Genomic DNA, 27,275 nt, shown 5'->3' on the forward strand with positions numbered 1-27,275 from the left:
GTATCAGAGCTGCCCAGCACCTGGTTCCCACGAGAGCTGGAGTGAGAGGCTTACAAGGGCACTGCTTACCTCACTTAAGATTTGGGGTTTTATTTTAGTTTATGAGGCACCTGGAAGGATGACTTTGGCTGTTATGTAAGATGCTTTTGCCCTTATCACGTTCTCTCAGTGTTATGAACATGTCCAATGGCTGGGCCAGGCTTCCAGTGTATGGGCACCTGTTCAGTCTCCACTAACAGTAGAGTGCTTTGACTCAAAATACAAAAGTCCCATAAAAATGGTCTAGCATGTTGAAGCAAATGTAGTTGTACAATTCACACTAGAGTGGTAAATAGTTTTATAAAAAATCTTACCTATTTAAAAGTCAGTTTTCTTGAAGGTCTAGAGCCTAACTAACGGGACAGACAAAAATCCTTCTCTAAGAACTTGGGGACTTAGAGAAGGTGAGAGAATAAATTGTATTTATTTATTTATTTAATCAATCACTCAGTCAATCAGATGCTGCTCTCCCTTGGCCAGAGGAATCAGTGAAGGCTACGCAAATACATAGCAGTAATTTAGTTTCTTTTGAGTGGTGCTTCTATAGTTTGGGATATTCATTTTGGAGAAAGTTATTAAAGATGAATATCATGTGGTTTACATATGATCATCTCAATAGATGCAGAAAAAGCTTTCGACAAAATTCAACACCAATTTGTGATAAAAACTCTCAAGAAAGTAGGCACAAAGGGAACCTACCTCAACATAGTAAAGGCCATATATGACAAACCCACAGCCAACATCGTTCTCAGTGGTGAAAAACTGAAGCCATTTCCTCTAAGGTCAGGAACAAGACAAGGTTGCCCACTCTCACCACTATTATTCAAAATAGTATTGGAAGTTTTAGCCACAGCCATGACAGAAGAAAAAGAAGTAAAAGGAATCCAGATCGGAAAAGAAGAAGTAAAACTGTCACTGTTTGCAGGTAACATGATACTATACAAAACAGAATCCTAAAGATGCTATGAGAACACTACTAGAGCTAATCAATGAATTTGGTAAAGTAGCAGGATACAAAATTAATGCACAGAAATCTCTTGCATTCCTATACACTAATGACGAAAAATCTGAAAGAGAAGTTAAGGAAACACTCCCATTTACCACTGCAACAAAAAGAGTAAAATACCTAGGTATAAACCTACCTAAGGACACACAAAAGACCTGTATGCAGAAAACTATAAGACACTGATGAAAGAAATTAAAGGTGATACAAGCAGATGGAGAGATATACCATGTTCTTGGATTGGAAGAATCAACATTGTGAAAATGACTATACTACGCAGAGCAGCCTACAGATTCAGCGCAATCCCTATCAAACTACCACTGGCATTTTTCACAGAACTAGAACAAAAAAAAGTCACAATTTGTATGGAAACACAAAAGACCTTGAATAGCCAAAGCAATCTTGAGAAAGAAAAATGGAGCTGGAGGAATCAGGCTCCCTGACTTCAGACTCTACTATAAAGGTACAGTAATCAAAACAGTGTGGTTCTGGCACAAAAACAGAAATACAGATCAATGGAACAGGATAGAAAGCCCAGAGATAAACCCAGGCACATATGGTCACCTTATTTTTGATAAAGGAGGCAGGAATATACAGTGGAGAAAAGACAGCCTGTTCAGTAAGTGGTGCTGGGAAAACTGGACAGCTACATGTCAAAGAATGAAATTAGAACAGTCCCTAACACCATATACAAAAACTCAAAATGGATTAAAGACCTAAATGTAAGGCCAGACACTATCAAACTCTTAGAGGAAAACATAGGCAGAACACTCTATGACATAAAACCACAGCAAGATCCTTTTTGACCCACCTCCTAGAGGAATGGAAATAAAAAGAAACAAATGGGACCTAATGAAACAAGCTTTTGCACCATAAAAAGCAAAGGAAACCATAAACAAGACGAAAAGACAACACTCAGAATGGGAGAAAATATTTGCAAACGAAGCAACTGACAAAGGATTAATCTCCAAAATATACAAGCAGCTTATGCAGCTCAATATCAAGAAAACAAACAACCCAATCCAAAAATGGGCAGAAGACCTAAATAGACATTTCTCCCAAGAAGATATACAGATTGCCAACAAACACATGAAAGGATGCTCAACATCACTAATTATTAGAGAAATGCAAATCAATACTACAATGAGGTATCACCTCACACCAGTTAGAATGGCCATCAAAAAATGTGCAAACAGGGCTTTGCTGGTGGCACAGTGGTTGAGAGTCCACCTGCTGATGCAGGGGACACGGGTTCGTGCCCTAGTCTGGGAAGATCCAACATGCCGCGGAGTGGCTGGGCCCGTGAGCTATGGCCGCTGAGCCTGCACGTCCGGAGCCTGCCCTCCGCAAGGGGAGAGGCCACAACAGTGAGAGGCTCACGTACCGCAAAAAAAAAAAAAAAAAAGAAGTGCAAACAGTAAATGCTGGAGAGGGTGTGGAGAAAAGGAGACCCTCTTGCACTATTGGTGGGAATGTAAATTGATACTGTCACTATGGAGAACAGTATGGTGGTTCCTTAAGAAACTAAAAATAGAACTACCATATGACCCAGCAATCCCACTACTGGGCATATACCCTGAGAAAACCATAATTCCAAAAGAGTCATGTACCACAATGTTCATTGCAGCACTATTTACAATAGCCAGGACATGGAAGCAACCTAAGTGTCCATCGACAGATGAATGGATAAAGAAGATGTGGCACATATATACAATGGAATATTATGCCATAAAAAGAAACGAAATTGAGTTATTTATAGTGAGGTGGATGGACCTAGAGTCTGTTATAAAGAGTGAAGTAAGTCAGAAAGAGAAAAATAAATACCGTATGCTAACACACATATATGGAATCTAAAAAAAAATGGTTCTGATGAACCTAGGGGCAGGACAGGAATAAAGACCTACATAGATGTAGAGAATGGACTTGAGGACACGGGGAGGGTGAAAGGTAAGCTGGGACGAAGTGAGAGAGTAGCATTGACATATATACACTACCAAATGTAAAAAAGATAGCTAGTGGGAAGCAGCCGCATAGCACAGGGAGATCAGCTCGGTGCTTTGTGACCACCTAGAGGGGTGGGATAGGGAGGGTGGGAGGAAGATGCAAGAGGGAGGGGATATGGGGATACATGTATACTTATAGCTGATTCACTTTGTTATACAGCAGAAACTAACACAACATTGTGAAGCAATTATACTCCAATAAAGATGTTAAAAAAATAAAAATAAAATTAAGATGAATATCATGTGGTTTAAAGTGATAAAGCGGAAACATTTTGTGTGTGTGTGTGTGGTACGCGGGCCTCTCACTGTTGTGGCCTCTCCCGTTGCGGAGCACAGGCTCCGGACGCGCAGGCTCAGTGGCCATGGCTCATGGGCCCAGCCGGTCCGCGGCATGTGGGATCCTCCCGGACCGGGGCACGAACCCGTGTCGCCTGCATCGACAGGCGGACTCTCAACCACTGCGCCACCAGGGAAGCCCGGAAACATTTTTTTTAATTGAAGTACAGTTGATTTACAGTGTTGTGCCCATCTCTGCTGTACAGCAAAGTGATATAACTGATTATATACATACAGACCTTCTTTTTTATATTCTTTTCCATTATGGTTTATCTCAGTATATTGAATGTAATTCCCCGTGCTATACAGTAGGACCTTGTTGTAGCAGAAAGAGTTTCTTTAGCAAGAATAAATAAATGTCTAAGTGCACATTTTCTTTGATATTATGGCCAGCTAAGGGTTCTAAGAGAATCAGCTATGGGGAGACAGAGGCAGGTGGGATAACAGGGAAGAGTGAGAGACTAAGTCTGGCTGTGGGGACCAGCTTAGAGGAAGAGGGAGAAAGAGATGGGGATTAAAGTGCGGAAGTGTTATTCGGTTCACTTTACAGATATCCCACAGGTACAAATGTCAGATTGTCTTTCTCGAGTAGAAGCCAGCTTGTTTGAGGGCAGGATGATATGGTGGGTAAGAGTATGGGTTCTGGTGCCAGATTGCTGGGGACGGTTAGTGACCTTAATGTCAGTGATGTAATCTGCCCCCTTCATGTGGTTGTTGGAGGATTGCATGTAGGATTTTTAGAACTGTGCCTGGCACATTGCTGATTCTCACTAATTATTAGCTGCTTCTGTTGTCGATGATGATGATGATCAAATAGGGAAACGTTTCTTTGTTCCCAGAACTTTCCTATGCGAGGTATGGTGTATCAGAGCAGCTGGCAGCAAATTTGGAGTTGGTAGCAACTTAATAGCTGTATGATCATTAGCTGTGTGATCCTTGGCACCTCCCAGCAGCAACTTCATCATGTGTAAAATGAGTATAATATTCATCTTTCTGGTCTACTGAGAAAAATTCCATGAGAAAATATCTGTGCAAGTGATAAATTTTATATAAAGTACTTTATATAAAGTACGGCATGTTTATGTATTCTCCTTTTCCTTTACACTTTCACAAGTCATTTAATTCTTCAAGCCATATCTGTCTTGAAAAAAAAATCCCCTTGTATTTCTAAGTTCCAAATTTCACTGTCCATGTGGGTGTCTATAAGGTATAGATCTATAACGCTAGGAAAGCACCTCTGTAGCAGGAAAGACAGGCACGCACACCACCATTTACTTCATAGGTTAGGAAGTACCTCCGACTGCGAGTTCTTTCAGTGTGCTGAAAAGTCCCCTTAGAATGTCTAGAAAAATTTCTTCCTTCCTCTTTATCTACATCTTTCAATATCTCACTTTTTAAAAAAATTTTATTGAAGTATAGATGATTTACAGTGTTGTGTTAATTTCTGCTGTACAGCAAAGTGACTCAGTTATACATATATATTCTTTTTCGTGTTTACAGTTTATCACAGGATCAGTATCTCACTTCTTTTCAAGACGACTTCAGTTGTCACTTCATGATGGAAGCCTACTGTAACATCTAGTCTGAATTATTATGATTCCCTGCTCTGGGCTTCTGTTATCCTTTGCACATATATATTACAGGACTTTTCACATTATATCATACTTTTTCCATTTTAACTCTGTCTTCTTTTCTAGCCAACAAACACCATCATCTTGGTTTTCCTGTGTGACTGACGAAGAGCATCCTAGGTGCCTGTTATATTTGATAGGTTCCTTTTTTAAATCGATGAATCAGTCACATTTAATATAAACTCACTCCTTGATTTTATAGCAGAGACAATCCAAAGAGCCCAAATGAGTTGCCTAATGTTATAAAGCAGATCACAGGCAGATCAAGACTAGAACACAGGTGTCTAGGTTCTAGGCTTTGTGTTCTTTCTGGGTGGTTGATGAACGATCTGTGCCTGGAATGTCAACATGATAAAGGGTTTAACACTCTCATTATGGGTAAACACAAAGACATTATTTCTATCTGAATCTTTTTTTTTTTTTTTTTTTTTCTTTTTGCCGTACGAGGGCCTCTCACTGTTGCGGCCTCTCCCGTGGCAGAGCACAGGCTCCGGACACGCAGGCTCAGCGGCCATGGCTCACGGGCCCAGCCGCTCCGTGGCATGTGGGATCTTCCCGGACCGGGGCACAAACCCGTGTCCCCTACATCGGCAGGCGGACTCTCAACCACTGTGCCACCAGGGAAGCCCCTTCTATCTGAATCTTAATGCAATGTAAAAAAAATTTCAAAGGATTATTTACAATGGAAATGAATATGAAAATTTCCTATTCACTAGCAGTGTCTTCTTAAGGTATAAATACATTATTTTTCTCTGTTGATGCCTCTGTAAACCTCCTTTTATGGCAGTTGGTAAGTTTAGTATTTTTTGTTATAGGTGATCTCTACTGTATGGGTCACTATTTCTGTATAGTAAATTAAGCTGTAATGTGAAATTCTCACATGTCTATTAATTTTGTTCTTGCTGTCTCCAGGTTTCATTGCTTCAGACATGACATCAAGACACTCCAGTACACAGTTGTGGTTAATCACACATTATCATGAAATGGGATCGCTGTATGACTACCTTCAGCTTACTACTCTGGATACAGTGAGCTGCCTGCGAATAGTGCTGTCCATAGCTAGTGGTCTCGCACATTTACACATAGAGATCTTTGGGACCCAAGGGAAACCAGCCATTGCTCACCGAGATTTAAAAAGCAAAAACATCCTGGTTAAGAAGAATGGACAGTGTTGCATAGCAGATTTGGGTAAATTTTTTAAAAATATTTTTAAATTACTGTTTTAACTTTTGTTGTCTTCTCTTGTTTAGCCAGGTTGCATCTTTTTCCCTCCAAACACTTTGTTATGAAAAATTTCAAGCATGCAAATTGAAAGGGCTTCACGGTGAACACCTGTATATTTACCACCTAGATTCTCCCATGAACATTTTACTGTTATCACATATCCAGCCTCCATTTATCAATACAGCTTAATCTTTGATACATTTCAAAGTAAACTGCAGACAAAAGAGCCCTTCCCTCCAGTGGCTTCAGCATACACACCAATATATCATTCACTGGAGTTCTTTACTTTTTTTCTCTTTTCAGGTAAAATTTATATTTCACATGAAATGCACAGATCTTAAGTACACACTCTCAGATTTTTGACAGATGCTGTAAAATCCAAATCGCTGTCAAGATACAGACCTTCCCATTACTCTAGAAAGTCACCTCGTGCTGGTTCAGTCCGTTCCTGCCCCAGCCCACCCTGAGAGGCAACCAGTACTGTTGCATTCTGATTTCACAAGCCTTACACAAAGTAGGTACACAATGAAATAACCTATGGAATGAATTTGTCTTAAAAATGGTTTATAACATTGTTCTGTAACCAAGGCAAAATTATCAATCAAAGAAAGAGGGGAAAAAAAAAAAATCCCCAAACTAATTTACCATTTGCCCTGCTGGCATATCTCATTCTTACGGTGTTAGGGTGATGCTTAATGTAGCTTTAACTGCATTATAAATAAGATTATTTTCATTTATAGTGGCATTCTCTATAAAGCCTATTCATCCTAGACCCCTAGAATATTGGCTGAATAATTATGCTAACGAGAACTGAATTGTAATTTTGGTTATTCATTTCAGTGGACTACTGAGGATACTCACTCTCCTTGAATAAAAAATGGTCGCTCTTATTTTCATATCATTATAGTTATTGTTACATGGATAAACGTTTAGGCAGTGTTAGCTCTAATTACATAGATGATAAAATTGTTTTTAAACACAAGGGATTTGACATATCAGGAAAATTTCTTTCAAATAAATTTTTTTCAAATAAAATTTTTCTTTATCCCTTTAAAGTCCTTGTGTTCATGTTGAGAAATTATTTGACGGTGTTTTCCAAGTATAAGGAGGCATGACCCTAACGTTTTTGTTGTGGTGTAGAAGACTTATGGCTGTGCCATGGCTCATGGAGCTAAGGTGATTTGAGTTTCCCAATTATTGACCCAGTTTTGTTTGTTTTTTTTTTTGCGGTATGCGGGCCTCTCACTGTCGTGGCCTCTCCCGTTGCGGAGCACAGGCTCCGGACGCGCAGGCCCAGCGGCCATGGCTCACCGGCCCAGCCGCTCCGCAGCATGTGGGATCTTCCCGGACCGGGGCACGAACCCACGTTCCCTGCATCGGCAGGCGGACTCTCAACCACTGTGCCACCAGGGAAGCCCGACCCAGTATTTTTTTAATTAATAAATTTATGTTTGGCTGCATTGGGTCTTCTTTGCTGCACGCGGGCTTTCTCTAGTTGCGGCGAGCGGGGGCTACTCTTCGTTGCGGTGCGCGGGCTTCTCATTGTGGTGGCTTCTCTTGTTGCAGAGCACGGGCTTTAGGCGTGCGGGCTCAGTAGTTGTGGCTCGCGGGCTCCAGAGCGCAGGCTCAGTAGTTGTGGCGCATGGGCTTAGTTGCTCCACGGCATGTGGGACCTTCCCAGACCAGGGCTCGAACCCACGTCCCCTGCATTGGCAGGCAGATTCTTAACCACTGCGCCACCAGAGAAGTCCCTGATCCAGTATTTTTGTACAGGTTTTTTCATCTATCTATTTACCTGCCCTAAGTGCTGACCTGCTTACACTCAGGGCAAGGGTGGGGGGCTTAGCAAGGGGGACTTCAGTGTTTGACGCCGTGCCTTGAATGTCTCTGTTGTTTGAAACTTTTATAATAGTGTGTTTATGTATTATTCATGTTACTAAAAGTCAATTATGCCCACCTCACACAATTCTTGTGAGATTCAGAAATTTTATAAATGCTTGGCAAATAGTCATTCAAATGGTAGCTGCTGTTCTAGTCCTGAGGCCAAGGGAAGATAGACACATTGAGGCAGCTGTTGGTTTTGGTTTATGGGACTTGGGGGGAATTAGCAAATCCAACTAATTAATTATTTAATTACATTTATTTTGACCTATAGCTTTCCAGCTGTATTCACGGTTTCATACAGAAATCTGTGTTAAGGGGTCATTATTCAGGGAAGTAGATTGGTAGTACAGGAGACAGCTCCTGTAAGACTGCAATTTATATTAATTTTTTACTTTATACCTAGAAATTAAGGATCACTTGTTAGAAATTATGTTCTATTATTAATACTGTAAAACTTCCAGTATTTTAGCAAAAATACCAGTATTGTATTTTCCTCACTTTTGATCACAGAAAAATTCAAGCATTAAGAAAGATTGAAAAAGTAGTATGATGGTCATTCATATCCACAACACCTAGATTCAACAGTTATTAAAATGTTGCCAAATTTGCTTTATTTGTATGTGGCTGAGTGTATATGTTTGCAAATTCATTTGAAAATAAGTTGCAGGGCTCCCCTGGTGGCATAGTGGTTGAGGGTCCGCCTGCCAATGCAGGGGACACGGGTTCATGCCCTGGTCCGGGAAGATCCCACATACCGCGGAGCGGCTGGGCCCGTGAGCCATGGCCGCTGGGCCTGCGCGTCCGGAGCCTGTGCTCCGCAACGGGAGAGGCCACAGCAGTGACAGGCCCGCGTACCGCAAAAAAAAAAAAAAAAAGAAAAGAAAAGTTGCAAAGTCACAACTCTTTACTACTAAATACTTCAAAGTGCATCCCCTAAATATACTTCTCTTGCATAATCACAGTTTATCACACCTAAAAGTTATTGATTATGCTTTAATATCATTTAATAGCCATTTTCAAATTTTTCCAGTTTTTTCAAACAAGAATTGAGGCACGTTGCATTTGGTTGGTTTGTCTCTTTAGTTAGTGTAATAATTATGGATTACTGGGAAACAAATTACCTCTAAAACTTAGCAGCTTAAAATAACACAAGTTTATTATCTCACACAGTCGGTCAGCAGTCTTGGAACAACTCAGGTCTGTGGTTCTGGCTCAGGATCTGACAGGGGTAACAGTCATACCATCAGTCAGGGCTGCAGGCATCTGAAGGCTTGGTCGGGCCTGGAGGAACTTCTAGGATGGCTCACTCACATGGCTGTTGATGGGAAGCCTCAGTTCCTTGTCATGTGGTCCTGTCCACTGGGCTGCTTGAGTGTCCTCATAACACTACGAATGAGCCCAGAGAGAGCAAACAGGAAGCCATATGCCTTCTATGCCCTAATCTTAAAGATACACACACTCTTCGGCCATATTCTGTTTGGTAGTCCAGCCCACGCTCAAGGCATGAGGAATTGAGTTTCCCCTCGTGAAGGGAGAAGTTTCAAAACACTTGTGGGTGTATTTTTAAACCACCACAGCTAGTATTTCTATTCTCTATTTACACTTCACCTTTTTTGTATTCTGTTATCTTTACTCTGTGGTTCTGGAAATGGTGGAGGGGCATTATCGTTTGTGAAATGTTCGTAATGGTCATAGAATCTTAGGGTTGCTTATAAAAATGAGAAGAGGAACCAGTCTGATTTAGTCAAACGCAGTTGCCAGTATCTTTGGTATTGAGGCTGAGATAACATATGTGCTATCTCCCTTGCTTTATATGGAGTCATCATCTCACCCACGCAAAGCCACGGAGTGGGAGGAGAAGCATTCTCCATAGATGACTTGAGGGATCCCCGCTGGGTTACAAAGGTGTACATGGTCTGCTTGCTCCAGTTTGGCAATTTTCATTATTTTGAGTGTTACAGGCATCACCTTCAGTTGGTCTGCACATGCATCAAAAAGTAATTCCATTCTCAAATAAACCATGCACGAATCTGTCTATTACCCTTGGTCTGTGAGGAATGCTGGGTCTCTCTAATTGGCTGAGGAATTCGGACATGAGTCATGGTTTAAGATAGTGCTTCAAAATCATTTAACGTGATAGTTGTGCTTTGAATTGAGGGCCAGCTTAATGTTCTCTGTACATGTGGCTGCAGAGAAAGCCCTGTGGGTTTGGTCCACGTTACTGTTCAGATGAGCGGCCCTTTTTCAGGGATGGAGCAGGGCCCGGGGCAGTCGGCCCTTTATGTAATGATAAATTACCTCAAAGTCCCTGCCTCACATGGTTTGAAGTTTGTGTTTGCAGTCTAGTGGGAGCTGTGCTGGAGCCTGAGAGCTTAATTTGCTCCTTGTTATTTAAGCCACTTGGAGGCTCCCATTTGACAAGTGAGTCTGTTTTCCTGTGCATTTCAAACACTGGCCTCCTATTGGTTTGGTGTATTAGTTTATTATTTACCCCAAACTTTTTGTCTCTGAGGTTCATCTATTAACCTAAGAGCCTCAGAATGTTTCTGGCATCAGCCCTATTTCCTGCTCTCAACGGAAGTCATCACAAGGGTACTCCAGAGATGACTCTGGGTGTAATGCGGCAGTCACCATGGATGCCACAAGAGGGCGCTGTTCGTTGGGTTTGGTTTAAAATCCTTCAGCAGCCATCTATGAGAAAGGAAGGGAGCAGATTGACAATGTTGTCTTCTTCCTTTCAGGCCTGGCAGTCATGCATTCCCAGAGCACCAATCAGCTCGACGTGGGGAACAACCCCCGTGTGGGCACCAAACGCTACATGGCCCCCGAAGTTCTAGATGAAACCATCCAGGTGGATTGTTTCGATTCTTATAAGAGAGTCGATATTTGGGCCTTTGGACTTGTCTTGTGGGAAGTGGCCCGGCGGATGGTGAGCAATGGTAGGTATCTGATCTCAGATAATATTGCCCTTGTCTGAGTCCTCTTGGTTCTGCTACCTTTAAAAGGGCAAAGGAAATATTTAAGTACACACTGTTGCGTGAATCATGCTTGTGAAGCTGTTGGCATTTATACTTGCTTTATGGCTGGTAGGTAGAAGGCGCATGATGGCAGTCTGTTTTAACTGCAGGAGGGGAAACCGTGGTGGAAAAAGTATTTCTGCAAGAGACTGCTTATTCCTTGGTTTGTTTTTATCAGTCCATATTTTATTTTTCCTTCCTCCGTCCTTATTCTGCCTTTTTTTCCCACCCTTCCTCCTTCTTTGCTCTTTTCCCAAGTGAGTTTTATCGTGAGAGCTTCAAGGAAATCTAAGTGTGAATTCTGCTATTATAGATATTTTTACTTCTTAAGTTTGGATTACTGAGAAAAGATTCAGGTTGCACACTCAGAATTCACTCGTTTGTAAGAAGCAGGCTGTACCTGCAAAGTAAGTGAAGTTTACATTCAGGAAGCCCTGAATAGGAGGCTCGTGCTGGTCCTCTTATAAATAAGCTTTATGAAACGGTGTTGCCTTAGCAGCTAGGGAAGCATATGTCTATCGATAATTTTTTACCCATATTCCCTACAGTGAACTTTCACCTCCATCTTTCAAATCAGCCACAAATATTGTTGAACTTTAAGTTCACTGTATTCTGAAAGCACTACATATCCTCATTCAAATAGCACATGCCCCATCTACCCACAAAGTGGTTATTATAGCAGAATCTCTCGAATCGACTAAATTGACCTCTTCATACCTTCACAACTGGAAGTCCTATTGCAAAAAGAATGTGTCTGAAATTGTTCCAGGAAAACAGAAGAAAATGCTATATACTTAAATTAATATTCATTTTCAGGAGATATTTTACCCTCCTGGGACCCACTGGAATCCTAGATTTGAAATATTAAATAGTGCATGAAGTCACTGACATATGTGCTCCATCCCACCTTCCACTCATAGTTTCTTGTAAGGATTGAAATTTTGGGGGTAACTTACAATTTTTAAGAATAATAGCCAGAGAGTGGAAGTTCTGGTTCTGTGAGCTAAGTGAAATTGGGGTAATGTAACATAGTTTTAGTGTGCAATAATTTAAATTGGCAAGGCTTTGTGGTAGTTTTTTTTCCTCCCTAACAGCAGCAGAGTGTGTTTGCTTTTAACACTCTTAAGGGTATCAAAGACAATGTTTTAAATTAAACATAAACATACATGCATTGTAACCAGACAGTGCTTTTAAAGTTTTTTTTTGTTTTTTGTTTTTGGAAGGAGTCATGAACATTTTCTGGGTAACTGTTTCTCAATTGTTGAGAGCTACTGACTTGCATTTTGTGCCATTCAAGTGCCTTGAGAATTGTTTGCAACAGAGTGATTGTTTTGCTGATTTATCAAGTTCTGAACTTTGCCTGAAATTGCACAGCGACTTCATTTCCCCATCCCCATCCCTTATAATTCTTGAGTGCCTTAGAGTTGAAAATCAGATTCTAATTAGTTTATTTTAAACACTTTAGAGAAGGACTGGTGTCATTATAAACTGTGTGTGGGGGAACTTGCCCCAGACGAAGAGGAAGTTAATATTCCAAGGCCAGGATAGTCCAGTCCAGCTATGGGTGCTGGAGCCATGCCAGGCAAGCCTGCGTGATGAAAGGCAAACTTGGCAGAAACTTGGGCTTTGGGCTTTGTAAGAACTCATGTTGCACATTTGTTCCCTGTGTCGCAGGCTTAAACCCAAATGGCTTTCAAAGATCAGCTGTGATTAATAGGAGTCAGTTGGAGAATAGAGCCGTCAGTTTAAAATATAGCTCAACAAATAGTTTTCTTGATCTATCCTGTGTTTAACATTATTTTTGGAAAAAATATCGTGAAGGGTAGAGGAAGAGAGACTATTTTGGTTGCTTTCTGATTTACTGATCTCCCCCTTACGTCATGGTTTAGATTGTTCCTAAAATTTTGTGGGTTGCGCTTCTGTTCTATGGTGTGGTTTGATTTTTAGGGGGAGGTAAGGGTATGTCATGTCTCATTTTAAATCAGCTACTGTCCCTTGGCAATGACTAATTTGATATTTCCCCTTCTCTTTCTCTAGTCCTCCTTCTTCCATGAATATTCACATGCACACACACACACAAATCAGTTTATCCAAACTCAAACTTGAAAGTGTTCAGTGCTGCTTGCATACCTGTTAATATTTTCGTTATTACTATACCCCCAAACAGAAAAATGAGTAGAAAGAAAAATTTGCCTTTACCTTCCAGTATTCATGTTTCTTTCCCCTTCTTCTCTATGCAACCATGTACATATTTTTTTACTTAGTTGTAATCATAGTGTAAATATAATTCTGTATCATCTTTTTCATTTCTGTTTTTTAAATGTTAGTCTGTTTTTATTTTAGATGGTCTCATGATATTTCATTAATTTAACCATTTCTATGTTGTCAGACATCCTCTTTCCTCCATGTAGACATCTTTGTTCATACAACTTTTTCATTTGGGGAATTCTTCTTAATCTGAAGGAAAGTAGACCTATTTGGTCAAAGAATTTGGATGTTTTTATGGCTTCACACGTAACTGCCAAGTTGCTTTCCATATGAGTTGTTCTAATTTATAATATCCCGCTCACCCCAGGGTGTGATGTACCTATTTCACTTTCTTACTAGCTTTAAGAACTGACATTAAAGGATATATATATTTGAAATTATTGCATACTAAATGTACCTCATTTAAATATATGAATATATTAGGGAGGTCATTATAATTATGCATCTTTGAGTTTCTGAGTCCATTATAAAAATTGATGACCAGATAGTTCTCTTGGAGTAATACAGTCCTCAAGTGAACCATGAGTATAAAAATATGTCGCATTTTGTGTTTTCATAGGAATTTTACATTTCTTTGCTAATAATAATAAACTTCCTGCTGTTTCTGTACAGGAAATGAGAGTTAAGTCCATTTTCACATCTGAAAATTTCTCAGTAGTGTCTTTTGGAATTTACTGTTTGTGTTTGACACTGAATTTGGAATTGGTCAGAAGGAAAGCCATTTTCTCACCATTTCCGGGTGAATTTTCTATATGAATCTAAGGCAGGGGTTTGCTTGAATCACTAGTTCTTAAGCCAGAGAGTGTGCAGCAGAATCACCTAGAAACACAGAGTACTGAACCGTCCCCAAGAGTTTCTGATTTAGTAGGTCTAGGTTTGGACCCAGGATCTCCCTTTCTAGCAGGGCCCCAGGTGATGCTGTGCTGCTAGGTCAGCGACCGTACTCTTGGGATCTCAGGTTAAAATGGAATATATCGGTCTCACCCAGGCCAGGAAATAAAGACTGTCCCTGGGATACTGACACAGCCCATCTGAGCAGGATTTCCTGATTTGTGTTCTTATGCTTCAGGTGAAGCTTCCTCTCTCTTCCAAGCTGAAGAGGGGTCCCTTTCTCCTTTGAGTCTTGTAGCTAGGCCTTGGCCTTTCTTTCAAGATTTTTGCTACTTCTCTGGCAAAAATACTTTTATAGTTCTGCAGACACACTGATTTCTGGTTACCTGGGTTCAGTGTGGTGTGAAGACAGAAATTGACACGTGGATTCCACAGATAAATGGGTGCATCATGGCTCTTCACGTGTGCCATTTAGCTTTGGTCTGATCAGAAACTTCTAGTAGCCCCATCCAAGCATCCTGCAGCAGTTCCCTCTTGAGATTAGAAGTCCTCTCTCTGGAACCTCAGCCTTCGGTGTCACACCTTGGTTGGATCCCTGTATGCAGAAACGCCAGAGTTGTTTTGCACTAATACTGTGGCCACAGCTGCTCATGGATTTAAAAGCTAACGAAAATGATCTTCCCTGATCCTCCTGTAGCACATCTTTGACTGTGGCATCATGCAGGCAGCATGAGCCTCTGCTATACCCTTCACGTGTCTCCTCTTCGCTGCCCACAGGAGGGCTATGTGGACATATTTTTGTTTCAGTGACTGGCTTTGGTTATTCCATTTTGTGATGGAATCCAGTGTTGAAATGTGTCAAAAAGCACTTGTATCTCGTTGAAAAAACCCTGCTGGCTGAGCTGCATCTCTTAATGGGGTGGGGACTAGGGAATACTTGTTAGAATAAGCTTATGTTTGGCGCACATACTTTGGAAAACCTCTTCTAAGAAGCCCTTGGGCTTGCTAAATAAGGAATGGCGTGTGCTTCAAGTTCCTGAGCACAATGGGCTTGTATATGGAAACCATGACAACTCTGATTTTCTTCAGCAACTTAATATCCAGTGTGTTTCACGATTTCATTTCACTACCTTAGTGTATATTAAGGTTTGAACAAAGGGAAGACTCATATTAGGGAAAATTTTTAGTATTCATTCAAGCAATTTCTTTCAGGTTTGTTTTATTTCGTTTGAGCTTTTAGGTGAGTGGTTGGGGGCAGGAATATGGAGGTGGGATTTTTCTCTCACTGATTCCTGGAATTTTGTGTCCCTGGTTTAAAGATCTAGACCAAAGGAGGGCAGTCAACTGACGTCACGACAAAATAAGCAGAGGCCAGCAGAACTTTACTGGGTATTGTTCACTGCTTACTGGTCTCGCTTCCCTGACACATCTTTAACAGCAGGTGTCCCCAGGACACCAGGACAAGTATCTGTGGTGTCAACCTTGGAACAGCCCCAGCATCCGGTGATTGATACCTTCTTCTTCTCATGAGACCTCTACAGATAGCAAACGCTTGGAAGTCTTCTGGAGCTTCTCCCTCTAGGTCTGAGGGTGTGTGAGATGTAAGGCGTCTTGTCAAAGCTTAACTCAGAGCATGGCTGTGCATCTCTCCTAGGCCCTTTGACCTAGGCCCTTTGACCTTTCTTCTGACAACTGTCACATTCATAAATATTTTTAGTAGGGCCTGTGAAGCAATCTGTGAACCATTTATTTTGGCTATGCCACACTGCTGAGAATCCCAGTAACAGAAATTACTTTTAACAGATTTCAGATAATGCGTTTAGTCTTGATTTGAATAATGTGCATGGTTCCATATGCCCATGAATTGTAGGGGGGATAGCAGGATGAGGTCATCACTGCCACACAGATACTTCACTTAGCAGGGAACAGAGCTGTCCTGCCAGCTCTGTTCCTGTTTCTGAAAGGAGTACCTGCCTTGGGGAGAGGCAGGGCTTCCCAGCTAGTGCGCCTGGTTGGTTACAGGAGTGCCTGAGGTACTGGTTCTCTGAAACCTCCAGCAGCAAGGCAGCACCAAGGGCCACCAGAACCTCCTGGGCTGTCGTCCCCTCTGCTGTGAACATCTCCATCCGTTTATATATTCGTCGTTTTTGATGTTGGCCATGGCTTGAAAACTGTGTTTGAAATCCTTCTGTGAGGAATGTTAAGCAAAGAGACACAAATAGTTGATATACCTTTTTGAATCCTCTTCCTACCAGGAAAAAAATGCCTCTCTGAAAACAGTGTTTCCCACGATTCTCTCATACACGTACTACCTTTATGATTTCTTTTCATATCCAAATGCCCCTTGTACCATTATTTTCTTAATCATTTAAGTCAGCTAACTTTTTCAAACATTTCTTTTTAAAAGGAAATTAACGTCACTACTGGAAGTGGGAAAACCAGTTATCCCATGGCATTAAATGGAAGGTAACGTTAATAATACATACGCAGTTATTTAATAAGACAAAAAAGTTTTGTCCTTGAACCATATCTAATTTTCTCACAGGCCACCCCTGACGGAAACACTGTATTAACTTAGGGTACTATCAGAAGCCCAACATGAACCACTCTCATTCTCTGTAAAATGGCTTTAGTCGTAATGTTCCAGTCTCTGAAGGGCTTCATAGTTCCTGTAGGAGTTCACTGTTAATAGCAGCTCTCTGCAGGGATGCGGATGCTGGGGATCCTGCCCCCCTTGCCTGTTACCTGGGTGTCCACCCAAGCTGCAGTGCAGTGAAGAGAGACCGCGGACATGAAGTGAGCAGGCCCTTGTGACGAGATCAATGCATTATCCCATTGTGGGCTTGTTGGGAAGAATTCTAGAATACAAACAGGGAATTGGATTCAGGTTAATGTTTGTCATTAGGTAGCTGTGGACTTGGACAAGTACGTTTCCCCTGGGTGGTCCTCAGCTTCTTTTTCTGAAGGAAAGGCAGGCTGTGATCTGCATGATTCTGACATCCCCTGCATCTGTCTTTGCCTCACCTTCAGATTATTCAAATGATGGCCAAGTCCACAGCCCCTTATCTGCAATTGAGAAATCCCCAAAGCTTTGAGAGCCCAAAGCTATTGGTTTGGGTAGGGAGGGTCATGAGGAAGGCCTTGTTTCCAGAGACTTGCATTTTTAGAAAGAACCCTCTGGCATTTCATGGGGTTTGAAGGTTGTTTCTAGGTTGTTCTTATTAATCTGCACATTCGCTTTGTGATGTGTACTTTAAAGGTGTTGGAACTAAGGCCAGGCAATTAAGGGGTTTACTCAGAATCATGCAGCAAATTAATGATAGGGATATTGCTGGTAAAGATATATTTGCCCCAGAGAAGAGAAAACTTTCAGTTAGACACATGTCCAGGAAAAAAAAAATTGTATAAATCAGATATACATGCCCAAAGCTGTGGGGAGGAGGTTATGAATAGTTTCTCTGATTCTTTCCGCGGCCCTTCGAGTCGCAGCCCCTACCGCGGAAAAGTGAGGGCTGGCACAGTTCGTCCTTCCTGACCACTGTTTAAGAGCTTCTCTTCCACTGCATTCCTGGATCCTCTGTTGCTTGTACCACTCCTTTGGCACTCGAAGTCCTTTGTATTTTTAGTCACTTTTCCTGAATTCACGCTGTTCTGTTCGCTGGCTCACGATTTGGCAGTTGTTGGGTGCTGTTGTAAAAGGACTGAGAGTCCACTTTTTCTCTGGCAGAGTGAGGAACAGTTGTAAGTAACTTCCTACCTTGACAACACAGGTAATTTCACAGTCCGACCCTGACCGCTCACCCTCTCCACCACCGTGTGCACTGATTTCAGCTACAGGGAATTTCCCTCCTCTCCAACACGGGAGGATCATTTGTAACCCCTTGTCTTTGTCCCATATCACCGGCCCCCAACCTGGATTGCCCCCTCTCCTTGGCGTATTCTTGTCCCATCCTCTCCTCTTTCTTGAAAACTCATCTTTCTATGTTCAGCCAGGCCCTAGCTCCCAGAAAGCTTACTTGTGCTTCCATGGCACCTGGTTTATATCTGGTATTTAAACCACACAGGTGTTTAGTTCTCTGAAACCCATTGAACACCATGCCCCCCCCACCTCTTCTCCCTGGTCCTACTTTGTAATTTTTTTTCGTGTCTTCCTTTCCCATTAGTCTCATCACCAACATCACATCTTTATTTTTATATCCCTAGTGCCAAGGACAACCTCTGGCTCATACAGTTTAAGGGACCAAAATGGTTTTTGAGCCAATTTAGGAACTCGCAAGTAAAACTTAGTGAGAATTTCCAATCTATCTTTGCCTTTCAAGATATAAAGTATACAAAGGGGTGAAAAACATTTTTGAGGTTTTGTTTTTTTTTTTTAAACAAGATTTCCATTATCTAAAGTAGAAAAGAGAGGGACCTGTTCTCATCTTCCACTAGACTTTGAGTTCCTTGAAAACTGAGAGTATGTCTTATACTTTTATATGCTCAACATTTAGAATGGTGTTCCACACATGGTCAGTATGTAATATACTTTATATTGATTGAAATAATTGCTTTCCTTGACCAGAGGGTGTTCCATATAACTGCTGGAGTTTAATACCAGGTTTATTTTATGCTGGGAAAGCACGACCAACATCAGATGGAAACAGTCAACAATTTGACCAATGGTTGACAAAAAAGGCATGACTAAGTTCCAGGCATGATCAACTAAATGGTCTTTTTAAACTTGATTCCTTTTGTTAAAACATGGCAGTATTTCATAAGATTAAAATATGGGAAATATAAACCCAAGGGAAAACTTCATCTTTGTATAGTGAATTTTATTGTTGAGTATCCCCAGATCCTATGTTTTAAAAATCCAGCCATGCTTTTTTTCTTTTGCATTTATAGAAAAATTGATGTTCCCATAACCCTTCCCAAGCTAGCCAGGCAAATTACTTGAAATAGCTGGCTGTTATGCTAGATTTTTAAAGACTGAAGCCAGGCTATTAAATATATTCTCCTTCAGAAAAGTTGAGAGGTGGTGACGGGCACAATCCTACTGTTTCTTATAAGTTCATGTGGCCCTTATAAAGGTATAAATTATCTTGCTGGTCTGTGTCCAGCTGTATTTTATGTGATGTCTCCTAGTAATACAGGTACTGAAAAGAATTAAAATATTGTTGAATGCTTCCTGGGGTCCTTACAAGAGAAGTAGGTGAGGTCTCTGAGATGAGGTATCTCAAGACTTCTGAAAGCAGTGGTTTATGCCCAATCTGAACTGTTTACCATTTGTCAGGAAAGGTTTTACTCCACTGACTAATACACATTACAAACACAGTCAAGCAATGTGGGTAAGTTAATGGTAAGTCTTAATATCAACTAGAATTTTTAAATTTAGACTACATTCCATTTTTAAAATAAACTCTTGAATCTATGTAGTTTAACAAAACTCTAGTATTTAACAGATGTTCCTTATCATGAGTAATCTTTTTCATAAATGGTTTGTCTTTATGCGGGATTTGTGAGAGCAACTTCTCACTGTTAATTTCTTTGATAAATGAAAAGGCGATTGAAGCTTTTCAGGTAGCTTACAGGAGCTAGAAAAACTTAAAAATTATTAAAACAGCCTCCTCCCACCTGTGCCAACAATCACTCTGGTAGGTATTTAGGAACAGAAGAAAGTTACATGGAGGAAGGAGAGAGGGCAGTAAACTAATCCACTGTCCTCACTGTTGAGGCCTTTGATGATGAGAGAAAAATAAGGGATTTTCTGGGTCTCACTTCTATAAAGGAAAGAATCAACTTTCTAATTCTAAATTATTGCTTTAAATTTTTCTCTTTGTGGAACTACTTTCTTTGTGAAAAGTAAGGAACTGATGTAATTTTACTGGGAAAAAAGGTTTCTAAGGCATTGGAAACCATGCAGGGGCAGAAGCTGAAATTAGCGACTTTCACATTTGCTTGGGAGTAAGGGAAAAGTTCATTCTTTTCAGCCATTCTTCTGCCTTTCCAAAAGACTGTCCTCTGCATTTTATTTTGTGCCTTTGATCTGAGAGGAATTAATAGAGCCATCAAACAGACAGCTGTGAATGACAGAGGGTACTCAGAACATACAGAATGAATGAGTGAGGAAATAGTATTTCATATTACATTACTTGCATCCTCCCGGTTGGAGGGATTATTTTATAGCAATGCATTTACCCCTAATCATAAAAAAAGGGGTATTTTGATGATGGCCTTGGATTGTTTGTTTGCCTCCAGCTCTAGTTGTGGCCAACTTTTTATTTCAGTTTATGGTTTGAAAACACTAGATTCGTGTACCTTCTTTAGGTATTTTGTCCTTTTTAATCACTGAAGGGACTCTTGTTCTGTCTCCTGTGCCCTGTTGGGCACCGCAGAGCTGTTTGTATGCACTCTTGGAGCGTTTTGTTATAATTACATGAGAGGTAGTCATGTTTTCTTCTAACAATTATTGTTCCTCCAGTTCTCTGCAGGGCTTCTATTTATTGCTTTGTTTTCCACTTATTTTAAGACCTACCTGTACCTTTCAGAATCACCCTGAAGTTTGAGGAAGGTGATCAGTACTTTTTCTGTCAACGCTGTAACCTGCGGCAACCCTCAGTACAACCCTGGGAACCTCTACTCTTTTGCTAACCCAACACAATTCTTGTCCATGTGTGTAGGTATTGTGGAGGATTACAAGCCACCGTTCTATGATGTGGTTCCCAATGACCCAAGTTTTGAAGATATGAGGAAGGTGGTCTGTGTAGATCAACAGAGGCCCAACATACCCAACAGATGGTTCTCAGACCCGGTAAGAGCAATGCTTTCTTAGTTTTAGAGCTATACTTAGCCGTTTGCTATTTGCATTCTCTTGATTTTTCAGCTGGTAGAGTTCTTGAGTGATCTGCCCTGTTTCTTTCTCTCCCTATTTTATGTAGAAGAGCTTTAGACCTAGTTGAGCAGGTTCACAAAATGGTCTCATTCTTGAAAGAGCCATTTCTGATAGATCTTGCCAATGAATGACAACATTCACAAGATTTTCTACCCTTGATTAGCTCCAGGAATTGGGAGACGCATTACTATGCCACTGGCCCTAGGACTGCAATTTCACATGTAAACCAAGAGACCTGAGTGATGCTTTTTAACCTCTTTTCTATCTCTGCATCTCTTCCAAACATAGGCTGTTTAATGCTGACAATCCTTATTGCTGCTGTTAAGTAGTAAGTAGCAAATCTAAGGCATTGAGAAATGACCCTATTTGCATATTTCAGTTTTAACTCTGGGTTACTGTTATGGCTTTTAGCGCCATCAAACCATCAACCTGTGTTGTGTAACTGACTTGATGGTCAGTTGGTAGCATTAGGAGTCCAAAGGGCAGAGTTTAAGAAACTCAAGAGTGGTTTATCAGTGGCTAAGGCCTTGATTATTTGTGTAAGGAAAATGGTAATAACATCACTTGAACTTCACAAGACCTGTAGAGCCCTGCGAAACAGTTGACGTAACATCTGCCCAGCTACTTTTTCACTGTGGTGTTGGTTCTTTCTCTCCTCAGACATTAACCTCCCTGGCCAAGCTGATGAAAGAATGCTGGTATCAAAATCCATCTGCCAGACTCACAGCCCTGCGTATCAAAAAGACTTTGACCAAAATTGATAATTCCCTAGACAAATTGAAAACTGACTGTTGACATTTTCACGGTGTCAAGAAGGAAGGTCTGACGTTGTCCAGCTGGGACCTAATGCTGACCTGACTGGTTGTCAGAACAGAATCCATCTGTCTCCCTCCCCAAATGACTGCTTTGACAAGGCCGACATCTTACCCGGCTGTGTGCTGGGGAGACACCAAAACCACCCTAACCTCGCTCAATGACTGTGAACTGGGCATTTCACAAACTGTTCACGCTGCAGAGACTCATGTTGGACAGACACTGTTGCAAAGGTAGGGAACTGGAGGAACACAGAGAAATCCTAAAAGAGATCTGGGCATTAAGACAGTGGCTTTGCATATCTTCACAGGTCTCCTAGACACTCCCCACGGGAAACTCAAGGAGGTGGTGAATTTTTAATCAGCAATATTGCCTGTGCTTCTCTTCTTTATTGCACTAGGAATTCTTTGCATTCCTTACTTGCACTGTTACTCTTAATTTTAAAGACCCAACTTGCGGAAACATTGGCTCCGTACTCCACTGGTCTGTCTTTGGATAATAGGAATTCAATTTGGCAAAACAAAATATAATGTCAGACTTTGCTGCATTTTACACATGTGCTGATGTTTACAATGACGCTGAACATTAGGAATTGTTTATACACAACTTTGCAAATTATTTATTACTTGTGCAGTAGCAGTTTTTACAAAACTGCTTCATGCATATGTTAAAGCTTATTTTTATGTGGTCTTATGATTTTATTACTGAAATGTTTTTAACACTATACTCTGAAATGGACATTTTCTTTTATTATCCGTTAAATTCACATTTTAAGTGCTTCACATTTATGTGTGTAGACTGTAACTTTTTTTTTCAGTTCATATGCAGAACGTATTTAGCCATTACCCATGTGACACCACCGAATATATTACTGATTTAGAAGCAAAGATTTCAGTAGAATTTTAGTCCTGAACGCTGTGGGGAAAATGCATTTTCTTCAGAATTATCCATTATGTGCATTTAAACTCTGCCAGAAAAAAATAACTATTTTGTTTTAATCTACTTTTTGTATTTAGTAGTTATTTGTATAAATTAAATAAAATGTTTTCAAGTCAAAGTGAATTTTTTCAACATGTAAAAAAGATCTACATATTATAAAGCATTTTCTTGTGGGAACAATAGAAGCACAAAATTAACTTGTAAGTCGAATTTGCTTTTTAAGTCTATTAATGAGCCTGAGGGTTCTAGGGCGATGTCTTCCAGTTTGAATTTGGTATCAGAAAATTTAGATTTTGGGTTTTTTTTGGGGGGGGGGTGGCTGTGATTTTATTTTTTTCTTGTTCAGTTTCCCCAGCTTTGAAGTGAGGGTAACAGACTTGTCTGAGCTGCCTCCTTCACAGGGATAAGTGGAGGAAGGAGGTCAAAGCATTTTGTTTAGTATAAGGTCCTGTGTGAGAGGAAAGTGGTCTTATGCATCTCACCTTGCTGCTTTGGGAGAGTCCACTGTTGGCTTTTTTCACTTCTTGAAGTATTCAGCGGGATTGAAAATGTAGAGTTTCAAGTATCTCAGTAAGAGTAGAGGTGTTAAAATTCTGGAATTTTCACCAGAGGTAAGTTAATAACTTCATTAGTATATTTACTAATATATATTAAAGTCACATTTAACTTTTAAAAAATTGTGGTAAAATGCACATAAATTTTACCATCTTACCTATTTTTAGGTATACAGTTCAGTGGTATCAAGTACATTCACACTGTTACGCTGCCATTGCCACCATCCATCCACAGAACTCTTTTCATCTTGCAAAACTGAAACTCTATCAAACAATAGCTCTTCATTTCTCACTATTTTCAATCCCTGGCAACCATCATTCTAGGCCTTTTAGTTTGTCTACTCTAAGTACCTCATAGGAGTGGAATCACTCATATTTGTCCTTTTGTGAGACTGTCTTATTTCACTTAGCATAATGTCCTCAAGGTTCATCTTTGTTATAGCATATATCAGAATTTACTTCCTTTTTATAGTTGATAATACTCCACTGTATGTGTATACAACATTCTGTTTATCCATTCATCTGCTGATGGACACTTGGGTTGCTTCCCCTTTTTGGCTATTGTGAGTAATGCTGCCATGAACTTGGGTGTATAAATTTCTCTTTGTCCTTCCTTTCAATTATTTTGGCTATATACCCACCAAAAGTGGAGTGGAGTCACATTTAAAGTTTGTTGAAGTATTATATACATATATAAAATTGTACAGCTTGATACATTTTTATAAAAAAATTCTTTTTATAAATTTATTTATTTATTTATTTATTTATGGCTACATTGGGTCTTCGTTGCTGCGCACGGGCTTTCTCTAGTTGTGGGTAGCAGGATCTACTCTTCATTGCGGTGCAAGGGCTTCTCGTTGCGGTGGCTTCTCTTGTTGCAGAGCATGGGCTCTAGGCGTGCAGGCTTCAGTAGTTGTTGTGGTGCGCAGGCTCAGTAGTTGTGGCTCATGGGCTCTAGAGTGCAGGCCCAGTAGTTGTGGCACACAGGCTTAGTTGCTCTGCGGCATGTGGGATCTTCCTGGACCAGGGCTCGAACCCATGTCCCCTGCATTGGCAGGCAGATTCTTAACCACTGCACCACCAGGGAAGTCCCTTATAAATTTTTATACATTGGTTGTACCCATGGAAGCAGCATCTAGATCAAGAAGCAGAACACTGACTTCTCTGGAGTGATGTCAGGACCATGGCAGCATGAGTTGTTCCTTTTTTCTCTCCTCTTTGGTGTATAACTAATTACACGTCCATAACTGAACAAAAGTGCTTCTGCACATTATACCAGGACAGCAGGTGATTACTATGCTCCTCTGCATCTGAAAGTAGGTGGAGAGGACCTCAGAGGGGGCTGTGGATACAAGAGAGTCAGTGAGCCTGCCCCACCCCCACTTGCCATGATCGGGAAAAGGGGAACCTGGAGAGTACAAAACTGAGTGGATGCTCATGGGAGATGGAGAATTTGTGGAGGTCCAGCCAACCTGACAGGAGATCCCAGGACACCATCAGAGCTGGACAGAGATGAGTTTGAAGGCAGAGGAGAGAAAGGAACCCACTGAGGCACCTGTTTCCCCCAGGGTGACACTGCAGTGCTCTACACTCTTGTTGGGGTCAGTGTCTACCTCTTTGCCAGAGGAAGTGGAAAGCACAAATGGTGAGTGACAGACTGCCTGGCTGCATGGGTAGTAGCTGGAGGTACCTGTTTGTCTCCAGCAGCACTTGCATTTCTGAGGAGGGATTTCTGTGACTGGAAGGTAGGAGAGGAAGGGGAAGGAAGCAGACAAGAATGTCAAAGGGCATTGAAATAATGTGTTTCCTGCTGTCTGCTTTGGGTTTCATTTAGAGGTCCACTCATGGATCTCTGAGAGTATCCCACTTGTGGATCTCCCTGTCAGGTCATGGGCACCCCCCAAAGCCCCAAGTGCTAAGCCCACACTTCCCAGCTTTTTTTGTGCACTCCTGAGTGCAGCCTTGAGAACTAACCCTGGTAAGAAAAAATCAAAAACTTGAGCTATAGCATCATCTTCTGGAACACAAAAGAAGATTTTTAAATGCCAGCCTGCTGACCTGTAACAGCCAAAGTAAACAAATCCTTCACTAAGAAAAGTGTCTGCAATTTCAAAAGCAAAAGGAGAGGTGCATAACCTCAAACACTATGAAAAATCAAGCAAATATGGTATCACAAAAAGAAAATGGTAATTCTCCAGCAACTGAACTCAAAGGCATAAAATATTGTGATCTAACTGATAAAGAATGCAAAACAGTTATTATGAAGAAATTCAACATGCTATAAATGAACACAGGAATGAATTTAATGACCATAAGTTCTTTATCAAAGAGACTGAAATTTTGTAAAAGAATCAAATTCTATAGCAGAAGAATTCAGTGAATGAGATGAAGAATGCATTAGCAAGCATAAGTAATAGATCTGATGGAAGAAGGAATTAAGTGACTTGAAGGATAGGAGTTTAGAAATGATTCAGTTAGAGAGAACTAAGATTTTTAGAAAGTGAAGAAACTCTGAGAGCTATCAGATTCTATCAGAAAAGCAAATACAAGATGAATTGTATTTGAAAGAGAAGAGAGCGGGAAGGGGGTAGAGTTTATTTAAAGAAATAATAGCTGAGAACTTCCCAAACTTGGGGAAGGAATTGGACATACAGGTCCACGAAGCTAATAAAACACTCTCTTATCCCACTGCAAAAAGACTGTCTCCAAGACACAGTCTAATGAAACTGTCAAAAATAAATGATAAAGAATCTTAGGGTGGGGGGGGGTGGGATGAATGGGGAGATTGGGATTGGACATATATACATTAATATGTATAAAATAGATAACTAATAAGAACCTGCTGTATAGCACAGAGAACTCCACTTCACTGTATAGTAGAAACTGACACAACACTGTAAAACAACTATACCCCAATTAAAAAAAAAAAGAAAAGAGAAGAATAAGGCAATTAAAAAGAATGGAGCAAATAAAGATGTAAAAGCATCATTTAATTAAAAAAAATATCTTAAAAGCAACCGGGGAAAAAAGTAACCTACAAAGGAACCCCCAAATAAGCTATCAGTGGACTTCTCTGCATAAACTCTACAGGCCAGAAGAGAGAGGAATGACATATTCAGTGTTGAAGGATAAAAATTGCCAACCAAAAATATACAGCAAAGCTATCCTTCAGTTATGAGGAGAAATAAAAACTTTCCCAAATGAAAACTGAGGGAGTTCATAAATAGACTTGCCTTGCAAGAAATGCTAAAAGAGTTCTTCAAGCTGAAATGAAAAGATGCCAGTTAGTCACACAAAAACATATAGAAGTACATAAATACTCTGGTAAAGGTGAAAATTAGAATGAGAAAACTGTAACTTTACGTTAGAATGGTTTGTTAACCACTTATAGTATGAAGTTTATATAAAACAAAAAATAACTATAGCTACTATAACATTAATGAATTTATGGCATAAAAAAGTAAACTGTGATATCAAAAATATAATAGGGGAAGAATAAAAGAGTGGAACCTCTATAGGTAAACAAAGATAAGCTGCTATCAGAATAAAAAGGACTGTTTTATCTATAAGATCTTTTCTGTTTCTGGTAACCACAAAGCAAAAATCTATTATAGAGTCATAAAACATTAAAAAAAAAAGGTGGGGGGAGACTGAGCAAATCACCAGTGAAAACCACCAATTTGCTAAGGTATGCAGAAGAAGAGGAAAAAAACCAAGGGAGATAGTAAACAACCAGAAGGCAAATGATAAGTCCTTACATAATCACTCTAAATGTAAATGGACTGAATTCACCAGTTGAAAGGCAGAGAGTGGCTGGGTGGATAAAAAAAACCAAGACCCAACAATATGCTGCCTAAGG

The 27,275-nt window shown here is 40.5% G+C and overlaps 1 protein-coding gene across 1 annotated transcript in view; it reads left to right on the top strand.

The window, feature by feature from the left end:
• The window catches only part of ACVR1 (activin A receptor type 1), a 127,868-nt gene extending 103,711 nt beyond the window's left edge, over positions 1-24,157 (top strand). Inside the window, exons 8-11 of the mRNA XM_060016767.1 lie at positions 5,925-6,200; positions 10,862-11,059; positions 20,899-21,029; positions 21,771-24,157. Of these exons, the coding sequence (XP_059872750.1) occupies positions 5,925-6,200; positions 10,862-11,059; positions 20,899-21,029; positions 21,771-21,905 (740 nt within the window). The 3' untranslated portion in view covers positions 21,906-24,157. The remainder of the gene's footprint in view (positions 1-5,924; positions 6,201-10,861; positions 11,060-20,898; positions 21,030-21,770) is intronic.
• The last annotated feature ends 3,118 nt before the right edge of the window (positions 24,158-27,275 follow it).

The sequence above is a fragment of the Delphinus delphis genome, chromosome 7 (assembly GCF_949987515.2).
Source record: "Delphinus delphis chromosome 7, mDelDel1.2, whole genome shotgun sequence".
Taxonomy (NCBI): domain Eukaryota; kingdom Metazoa; phylum Chordata; class Mammalia; order Artiodactyla; family Delphinidae; genus Delphinus; species Delphinus delphis.